This window comes from Bombina bombina, chromosome 8 (genome assembly GCF_027579735.1).
Source record: "Bombina bombina isolate aBomBom1 chromosome 8, aBomBom1.pri, whole genome shotgun sequence".
Lineage (NCBI taxonomy): Eukaryota > Metazoa > Chordata > Amphibia > Anura > Bombinatoridae > Bombina > Bombina bombina.
The window spans coordinates 269,140,755-269,151,677 of NC_069506.1; the positions used below are offsets into that span (position 1 = coordinate 269,140,755).

Here is a 10,923-nt window from a genome sequence, read left to right on the forward strand (position 1 = left end):
ATTGGGTTCTGAAGGTTTTTCAGGCTCTTCTATTTTGAGCATATGCTTGCTCTGGACATTCTTTACTTTCATGGAAAGTATTGTTCTTTTTGGACATCTCTTCAGTTAGAACAGTTTTTGAATTATCTGTTCTTTCTTGTGAATCTCCTTGTTCTGATTTTTCATCAGGATAAGGTGTTTTTTTTGCTGTCCTCATTTCAATTTTCACCTAAGTTGTGAATTCTAACAACATTAGTGGAGGAATTATTGTCTTTTCCTTGTGTCCTAATCCTAAGAATTCTTTGGTAAGATTCTTACATTCTTTAGGATGTGGTAAGAATTTTTGAAATATTATGTTGAAGCTACTCAGATTTCAGACAGACTTCTAGTCTATTTGTTATCTTTTCTGATTTTAGGAAGGTCAGAAGGCTTCTGCCATTTCTTTGGCATCTTGGTTAAGCTTTTGATTCATCATGCTTATTTGGAGTCGGATTATTCCCCGTCTCAGAGGATTACGGCTCATTCTAATAGGTCAGTTTCTACTTCCTGGGCTTTTTAAGAATGAAGCTTCTGTTGATCAATTTGCAAAGCAATGACTTGGTCTTCTTTGCATACTTTTACTAAATTCTACCATTTTGATGTTTTCTCTTCTTTAGAAGCAGTTTTTGGTAGAATAGTACTTCAGGCAGCTGTTTCAGTTTGATTCTTCTGCTTATAATTTCAGTTTTTTTCATTATTAAAATTGAAACTTTTGATTTGGGTAGTGGATTAATTTTTCAGCGGAATTGGCTGTCTTTATTTTATCCCTCCCTCTCTAGTGACTCTTGCGTGGAAGTTCCACATCTTGGGTATTTATATCCCATACGTCACTAGCTCATGGACTCTTGCTAATTACATGAAAGAAAACATAATTTATGTAAGAACTTACCTGATAAATTCATTTCTTTCATATTAGCAAGAGTCCATGAGGCCCACCCTTTTTTGTGGTGGTTATGATTTTTTTGTATAAAGCACAATTATTCCAATTCCTTATTTTTTTTATGCTTTCGCTCTTTTCTTATCACCCCACTTCTTGGCTATTCGTTAAACTGAATTGTGGGTGTGGTGAGGGGTGTATTTATAGGCATTTTAAGGTTTGGGAAACTTTGCCCCTCCTGGTAGGAATGTATATCCCATACGTCACTAGCTCATGGACTCTTGCTAATATGAAAGAAATGAATTTATCAGGTAAGTTCTTACATAAATTATGTTTTCACCAGAGCTTTTGCAAAAGCTTTGTAGGATGTACCTTCACTCCTGAGACTCAACTATATACTGTATTTAGGAATATCTATAAGCGCTGTTTACCCTTTGTTCCATATTATCCTATATTTCATAGACTTTGTCTATTGTCAAATATTTGTACCTAATAGCTGTCTTATTAGATCTTCAGACTACTGACTAGCGCATTCATAGGAGTAACGCTTGTCTCTACTCATTAACACTGAGTGGGCACATTCTACTTATATATATATATATATCTCTTAAGCGCTACACAGGATAGCCAGCACTCCGGTGCATACAGCTAGGATATGTGCAGTACAGGAAATGTGTCATTGATTCAAGTGTTAATCTTGTTAAACATCCACTTTATAGTCATTTGACTCGCAGATCACCTCAAAGTACAGTACAAACACTTAATAATGCCAGTTGCTTACTCAAGTGGAATGGAGCTTATGCTAACACTCTAAAAATACAGGCATCCCCCCATATCCACTGTTGGGCAACAGTAATACCACTTGTATGTACCTCAGGAGATGAAGAAACTGTTACTCACGTGGAACAGAATTTGTACTAAAGCTCTAAATCATACCTGATATCCATTGTCAGGCTATAATAATTCCACTTGTGTTTGTTATATGCAGGGTTGGATTTATAAAAAGGAAGAGTAGCCATGTGCCTATAGTCGCCCTTCATAGAGAGGCGACTGTCTCTGCCTATTATAAATACCGGTCAGCCTGCGACCTTAACTAATATGGCAGTTAAATAACAGCACTGTGCATGCACGGCGACCATCTTTGTTAAGGTATCCCTGAGTATTAGACATGCAGAGCATCTGGCATCTCCGTAGGGTGAGCAGGGGTGCTTCAGATTTTGACGCCTACAAGCACCTGGTGCTCTGAATCCGGCTCTCGTAATATGTAGTCTTAATAAAACTTTATTAAAATACAAATATAAAAGCAATGTTGCAAAGTCACTTTAGGTTAGATATATGGGTTCAAAATATCTGCACAATAGTACTCTATATTACGAAGAATGGATGCAGATACACTTCCCCTATGAAGACTTATGTGTACACAAAAAGCTCAGCCTTTTAACACGGCTCCCAATGTCTGTTTTTTCACCTACGGGCAGCTATTTCATATGTTCTCTAGCTTGCCTCCAGTTATTCTTGTATAGCCCCTGTTTGTCAGCGGAAACATCTATTTCTCTACCACCTTGCTGCATTTTCAAATATGCTCCATTTTATCTCATCTCCAGTTATTCTATAATAGAAACCCACACATATGACATTTTAATAAATTTAATCTGCTTATAGAGGCTCCCATGAGCCTTTACTCAAATAAATGCACATTTATTCACACCAGGTGATTACAATTACATCAGTGATCACATAGCTTTTATATAGGAGCTTTATTTTAAAGAAGGGCTCCTGGACTTTAAAACAATGAATCTTGGGGATCTCTAGGCCTTTATGATGAGCGGTTTCCCCCAAAGCAGAACATGCTGTGATCTGAGATGACATCACAGAAAATGCAGCATGTCCACAGAGAGCGGGACACATGCAGGAACTGTTAAGCTCTTTCGCTTTGGATCGCTGCTCTGCATCAGGCTGTTCTCTTCAAACAGCGCTGTGCTCTGGCTGCACTGTGTACATTTTCCATAACAGTACAACCAGAGAGAAGCACTGTTTGAAGAGAACAGTCAACTGTGCAGCAGGACTGGCTCTCATGGATGGTGACTTAGTGCAACTGCCTAATATAAATTGAATTTCATTTCAAAATGAACTGCAGAACATTTTTCACTAAAAAAAAAATCTTATCGCAGAAAGTGTAGAAAAGTTCCACTTGGGCTGTTGTATGCGCATAGGCCCCCCCGTTCTACAAAATGTGTATGTGTGTGTTTTCTTAATTTTTTATTTTTTTATTTATAAAATTGTAACTGTGAATCTTGGGGTTTCAAGGGGTTTGAGTCCAGCACCCTTAAGCTCTATACAACAGCCTGGCACTTTTGGGTTTCCAAGGCCTTGTCATGTCACCTCGCCCATGCATAGTGATGTCATCAGCAACCTGTATTACCCTGGTGATGCCAGGCTAGTTGGTCACAGTGTAACTGACAGTTGCTGCAGAAGGAGACGGTGATGAGTTCTGAAAGCCCCTCCGCCAGGATGACCACATGCAGTCATCATCCGCAACAAATACATTGTGCAGATGATAATGATTACTTATTACTGTTGTAAAATCTTAATATGTAAGTGCATTAATTGTTTCAAAATCAAATCCATTATGGATATTCTGTATTTAAGGTCAAGGAAAAAAGTAGAACATTCTAATATATTATTTTAAAAACTATTGATAATTAAATACAAAAATTCTCTAAACTATACATACCCATAAAATACATTATTTCTATATTGGCAAAATCAATTCATTTAAAATATATATCACAATACCATTCAGATTTACTGATATTACTATTAAATATTTATTTTAAAAAAAATCTTTCATACATACGTCATAAAATGTTTCAAACTTTCATTTACACATAAATTGGTTCAATATATAGTTTACATTATTGACATATTATCACACCAAAATGTGTCAGACCAGCTATGTACAGGTGTCCACCTCATGTTTAATTTGTGTAGCCACCTCATATTCAATCCAAGTATCTACCTCATTTCTAATTTTGTTAGACTATGTTTTTACATTATTCTCCTATCAGTTCAATTTAATTTTTCTGATCCCTGTAAATTTTAAATCTTTTGGATCCATATAATGAAATCTATAAAACCTTAAACACAATGTTGTTGTGTTTTTTTTGTTGTTTTTTTTTAAATATTTCATAGTTGTTTTTTCCTTATGTCATCAATAAAAAAACGAACAAAAAAAGTCACACAGGCATGAAAGAATAAAAAAACTTACAACACAATTACAATGAGAGCCTGGAAAACAAAATAAAGCGTACATTATTATTGTCCTGCGAATCATCAGAAGAGACCACTTATTGGGTCCTTTTTATAATAATGATATAAATAATAGTAGTTCGGGACCACGATAAATTCCTGGACCAGTACTTCCAGTTTATTGCTCTTCTGTTTGGTCTAGCTAAAGAAATTTTTCGAAGAGTGGACCAATCAGAATATCTCCTGTCTTCTTCGATCCTATGGATGACAGATAATCTAGAGAGAGTTCTCTTGTTAAAGTACCAGGGTAGAATTCTCTGGTACTATAATAGTCTCCATAGACATGAGAATATTTCTAACAGAACAGAGACGTGGCAAGCTAGCTTCAACATGTCTTGCCCTCCAGATCTCCTTAAGGCCACCTGTGGCTCGGTGTATGGAAGTGATTGGTCTCATGGTGTCCAGCTTGGACATAATTTCCTTTGCCAGGTTTCACCTCAGACTGTTGCAACTGCGCATGCTGAACTAGTGGAACGGCGATCATTCGGATCTATCTCAACAGATTTCTCTGGACAACGAATTCTGGAGAATCGCTCTCTTGGTGGTTTTGTCCGGATCATTTGTCCTGAGGGACGTCCGTCTCAAGACCATCCTGGGTGATCGTGACTACGGTTGCGAGTCTGTCAGGATGGGGAGCCGTTTGGGGGTGCCAGGAAGGCACTGGGCATCTGGTCTCAGGAGGTAAAGCTCCTGATCTCTTTTTAAATCTTCGGGCAATATACAATGCTCTGAAGGCTTGGCCTCTGCTTGTTTCGTCCCAGTTAATCAGATTCCAATCAAACAATATATCCTCAGTGTCTTACATCAGCCATCAGGGGGGAACCAGAAGCTCCCTAGCTATGAGGGAAATATCTTGGATTCTGGTGTGGGGGAGACCCGCATTTGTTCGCTGTCAGCGATCCACATTCCGGGTGTGGATAACTGGGAAGCGGATTTCCTCAGCAGACAATCCTTTCATCCAGGAGAATGGTCTCTCCATCCCGAGTGTTGGCAGAGATTTGAAAGAGGAAGATCTTATAACGTCCCAATACCAAGCTACCCAGATAGGGGTCGAGGTACAGGGATCCTCAGGCAGAGCTAACAGATGCATTAGTGGTGCCTTGGAGGTTCAATCCAATTTATCCTTTCCGACCGTTACCACTACTTCCTAGTGTAGTGGCTCGAGTCAAGCAGGCGTCAGCGATACTGACTGCTCTGTCTTGGCAGCGATGGATATGGTTCGCGGATCTAGTGGGGATATCATCATCTCCTCCGTGGAAGTTACCTTGACGCAGGGATCTGCTGACCAAGGTCTCTTTGTTCATCAATGTGTAGATTCTCAGAGGCTGACTGCGTGGAGATTGAATGCTTAGTCCTAGCCAAGAGAGGGTTTTCTGAGAGTTATTTTTACTCTCATTCAAGCTCGTAAGCTAGTTGCTCGTCACATCTGTCATAAGGTGTGGAGGACCTACTTATTCTGTTCTCCAGCATGAACTGGAGAAGGGCTTTTCTGCATGTCCCCTGAAGGGACAGTTTTCGCCCCTGTCTGTTTTACTGCACAAGAGGTTTGCCGAGCTTCCAGATGTGCAGCCATTTGTTAAAGCTCTGCTGGGATCAGACCTGTGTTTAGATCTAAGGCTCCTCCTTGGAGTTTAAATCTTGTCCTTAAGGTTCTGCAACGGGCTCCGTTGGAGACGATGCATGAAGTAGACATTAAATTGTTGTCTTGAATGGTTCTTTTTCTACTAGCTATTGCTTCTGCGCGCAGAGTCTCTGAGATTGCTGCCTTGCAATGCGACCCTCCTTATCTGGTGCTGATAAGACTGTTCTATGAACCAAGTTAGGTTTTCTTCCTAAGGTTGTGTCAATTCGCAAAACATCAATCAAGAGATTGTGGTTCCTTTCTAATGTCCTAATCCTTCTTTGTCGAAGGAACGTTTACAACGTATTTCTGGATGTGGTTTTTGCCTTGAAGTTCTATCTTTGGGCCACGAAGAAATTTAGACAAACCTCTTTCTCCTCTTTTCCGGGAAGCATAGGGGTCAGAGGGCCTCTTCGACTTCCTTATCTTTTTGTCTGAGGAGTGTCATCCGTTTAGCATAGAAACGGAAGGACATAAGCCTCCTCTGAGGATTATGACTCATTCTACAAGTGCAGTGGTTCCTCTTGGGCCTTCAAAAATGAGGCCTCTATGGATCAGATTTGTAGGGCGGCTATCTGGTTCTCCTTACATAATTTTTCCAAAATTTTACTAGTTTGATGTTTTTGCTTCTGCTGAAGCAGCCTTCGGAGAAAGATTTTGCAGGCTGTGGTGCCCTCAGATTAGGGTCCGCCTCTCTTTTTCCCTCCCGTTAGCATTCCGTGTACTCTAGAGCTTGGGTATATGTTTCCCACAAGTAAAGAATGCAGCTGTGGACTCTTCCCATACAGATGGAAATGAAATTATCAGGTAAGCATAATTTTGTTTTTTATCAATTAACAAAATGCAAAGTGAGTAAACATAAGAAAAATCTAAATCAAATCAATATTTGGTGTGACCACACTTTGCCTTCAAAACAGCATCAGTTCTTCTTATTTTTTAAGGAACTTAGCAGGTAAGAAGTTCCAAACGTCATGGAGAACTAACCACAGTTCTTCTGTGAATTTAGGCGGTTTCGGTTTCTTCTGTCTTTTTTCATGTTATCCCAGACAAACTCCATGGTGTAGAGATCGGGGCAGGGCTCTGTAGGGGCCATACCATCACTTCTAGGTCTCCTTGATCTTCTTTTTGCTTATAAAAAGCTCCAACGCATTACTATCAGGCAACAATAATACCACTTCTCTCTCAGCATGCAAATGTATGGGATGGAAAATCTTTCATGATTCCATACACAAATAATCAAAAAGTCAATGTTATAGCAGTTTATATTGCCAATTTTGCTTAGTAGAGAACATAAACACACATAGTATGCATACATAAATTCAGTATTACATATATTTTAGTACATATATCCCTTTTTAAGATCTCAGTCACACAGTTTTCACGTATATATTTTTATAAGCTCCATTCCACCTGAGTAAGTAGTTGGCGGTATTGACATTTAAAAAGTGTTTGTGCTTCACTTTAACATATAAGTTCCTTCACCTGTCAAGTTGATCTGCGAGTCAAGTGACTATAAAGTAGACATTTCACAAGATTACTGTTGGGATCAGTGGAACTTTTTCTGTAGTGCACATCATATGATCTGCATGTAAATGAGCTGTTTATGTATATTATAGCATTTGTATTGTATGTGTATTAATGCATTCTATTTTTATTATTTTGCTTTAAAGCCCAATCGCCTTTTGCTTTCTCAGCCTGAAGGAAATAGTTTAATTTCTGCCAAAAAACAACTCTCCAAATCATATTGATGAACATGGCGTTTTTTAAACTGTGTGTTACTACTTCATTCTTTCCTTTCAGTCTTCTGCATCACCTTAACATGTACTTTTTGTTTCTATTTTCTCTGTTATTCCACTTTTCTTACATGATTCTCTTATATCTTCTCTCTTTCCCTCCTAGGCTCTAAATCTGCTGTTTCCTCTGGGATTAATGACTCCAGTTCTTCAAAGACCTCAAATGGCGCAGGCCCTGGCCCACAGGGGAATAATGATGGTCCTGGGGGTGAGTCCCGACCCCCTTCGCAAATTGTTTACATCTTCACTACATATTTAGCAAACAAGTAAGTATGATGCTCCATAACTCCTCACTGATACTGACAGGAAGTTGAATGGTTGGGCATCATGATTTCACTTAAAGGGACATCCCCAGTCCAAGATACCGAATCAGGTAATTCTTTAATTGCCTTGTATGTTCAAAACAGAAATCCACCTGTGCGCATTACAATTTTGGCTGGCATGTCCATTTAAAACCCAGTAATAAAGCTGACCTAGTTTGTTGTAGCATAGAACTCCCTATGACGTATATTCCAATTTTGGCAAACATCCTCTTGGATAGGTTACTGGGGTCTGAACTAGCACCTTGAAGCCTACAATCAACATTACGTCTTACGCTAATCCTTGTCCATGTAGTGTCCTATTGTTCCTTATTTTTTCACTAGAAGCCATGGGTCCTCATTTAACACCCCCCCCCCCCCCCAAAAAAAAAAAAGACTGTTCCTCGTGAGGGATTTTCAAGTGAATACGTTATTAGCATGACATTCTTATGTGTGTTGCCAAACTAATTTCTTATAACAAACATGGGGAGGGGTGGTAGGTTTTGACTTCTTTAACATTTTCATTCCGGCCCTGGTCTTGTGGCACTCTGGTTTCTATAGTCTTCAAAATAAAAAAAAATGAAAAATCTTTATAAATTATTTATTTTTTGCTGACGAAATAACAGAATTGTGCAGTCCCTCTATTCTGATTGGTTGGTAAAATTGCCCCTACAATTCCTATAAAACTCAACCTATTGTATAGAATCATTTGGAAATGTAATTAAATGGCTACAGCTTTCTATCCGTAGAGGTCATTAACTAATTTTCTGAACCTTGACATTGTATATAGAGCTCATTTACTTTAGTTTGCTACAGCACAGAACTCAAAAATTCAGCTGGTGTAACTTAGTTACGCATAATCTAATATCTTTCTTCTGGGAAGTACCTGCTGCATGTATAGCTGCTGCTTAAAGTGATGGTAAATCCTAGCGTTTTTTAAACACTTTGGATTTCCCAGCACTCAAAATAAAATGTGACCTTCAGTCATGGGTTTTAAAAAAGCAATGTTTAAAGTACCTTTTCTTTGCTACAGCACCCTTGCTAAACTAAGTGACTCCGGCCGCCCACGACATAACTTTTTTTTTTTTTTTTTTAATGAGGTGATATTTCCACCTCTCAGCCAATAGCATTGTTAGCCACACGGCACAGTGCTGATGGCTAGCACCTGTATTGGATAAGAGGTGGAAACATCAACTCTGGAGCCGCTTAGTTTAGCAAGGAGGCTGCAGCAAAAAAATACCTTTTTTTTAAAACCCACAACTGAAGGTATTTTCTTTCATGTAATTGGCAAGAGTCCATGAGCTAGTGACGTATGGGCTATACAATCCTACTAGGAGGGGCAAAGTTTCCCAAACCTCAAAATGCCTATAAATACACCCCTCACCACACCCACAATTTAGTTTTACAAACTTTGCCTCCTATTGAGGTGGTGAAGTAAGTTTGTGCTTCATTTCTATGATTTCTTCTATGATAAGCGCTTCTAAGCATTCTGCAGCCCAATTCCTTTCAGTGTACAGTGTTTGTCAGAGGGATGTAAAGAGAGAGTATCGCCTATTTGATTTTATGGTTTTCCTTGTGGGAAATCTTTTCAAGGGTTCTCTGTAATCGGTCGTAGGGATTCATCTCCTACCTCCCTTTTCAGATTGACGATATACTCTTATATACCATTACCTCTGCTGATAGCTTTCAGTACTGGTTTGGCTATCTGCTATATGTGGATGGGTGTCTTTCGGTAAGTATGTATCATTGTTTAAGACACTCTCAGTTATGGTTTAATGCTTTATGTATTAATATAAAGTTTTAAATATATGTATTTTACTTAATTTGCCATGAGTCAGGTTTATTTGTATCTCCCTTTGCAGTCCAGCAGTTTCGTTATGGGAATCATGTTTTATTAAGTTTGTCTTACCTGAGGTTTTTCCTGTTCCTGATGCTATTTCTGATGTGATTGCTAAGGAATGGTCTACGCCTGGTACTTCTTTTGTTCCTTCTTCAAGGTTTAAAAAGTTGAAAATGACTCCGATTTGCATAGCATTGTTAGTTTGCTTCAACATGCTAATTATTTTATCTGTGATGCTATTTTTTATATAATCAAGATTAATGTTAAATCTATGTTTTTGGCTATTTTAGCTAGAAGAGCTTTATGGCTCAAATCATGGAATACTTACAGGGTATCTAAATCTAGGTTACTATCTCTATCATTCCAGGGTAATAATTTGTTTGGTTCCCAGTTGGATTCTATTATTTCCACTATTACTGGGGGGGGGGGGGGAGTTTTTTTTGCCTCAAGATAAAGTCTAAGGGCAAATCTAACGCTTCTAATCGGTTTCGTTCCTTTCGTCAGAATAGAACAGAAAACCACTCCTTCCCCTAAAGACTCTGGCTCCAATTGGAAGCCATCCTCGAGTTGGAATAAATCCAAGCCTTACAAGAAATCAAAGCCAGCCCCCAAGACTGCATGAAGGTACGGCCCTCGATCCAGCTCTGCTGGTGGGGGGCAGATAGAAATTATTTCAAGACGTTTGGGCAGGTTCCATTCAGAATCATTGGATTCATAATATTGTCTCTCAGGGGTATCGAATAGGTTTCAGAATAAGACCTCCTGTGAGAAGATTTTTTTCTTTCTCGTGTTCAGAAAAGCCTGAGCTTTCACAGGATTTGTTGGAAGTGTGTTTCAGATCTGGAGCTTTCAGGAGTGATTGTACCTGTTCCAGTTCTGGAACAGGGTCTGGGTTTTTATTCAAAATTATTCATTGTCCCAAAGAAGGAAAATTCTGTTAGACAAGTTCTGGATCTGAAGTTTTTGAATCATTTTGTAAGAGTCCCAACTTTCAAGATGGTGACTATAAGGACTATTCTGCCTTTTGTTCAGCAAGGTCATTACATGTCCTCAATAGATGCGTATCTTCATATTCCGATTCATCCAGACCACTATCGGTTTCTGAGATTCTCTTTTCTAGACGAGCATTACCAGTTTGTTGCTCTTAAATTTGGCCTAGCAACAGC

The 10,923-nt window shown here is 38.8% G+C and overlaps 1 protein-coding gene across 1 annotated transcript in view; it reads left to right on the forward strand.

The window, feature by feature from the left end:
• Positions 1-10,923, forward strand: part of BCL9L (BCL9 like) — a 188,173-nt gene that overhangs the window by 111,692 nt on the left and 65,558 nt on the right. Inside the window, exon 4 of the mRNA XM_053691308.1 lies at positions 7,725-7,884. Within this exon, the coding sequence (XP_053547283.1) occupies positions 7,725-7,884 (160 nt within the window). The remainder of the gene's footprint in view (positions 1-7,724; positions 7,885-10,923) is intronic.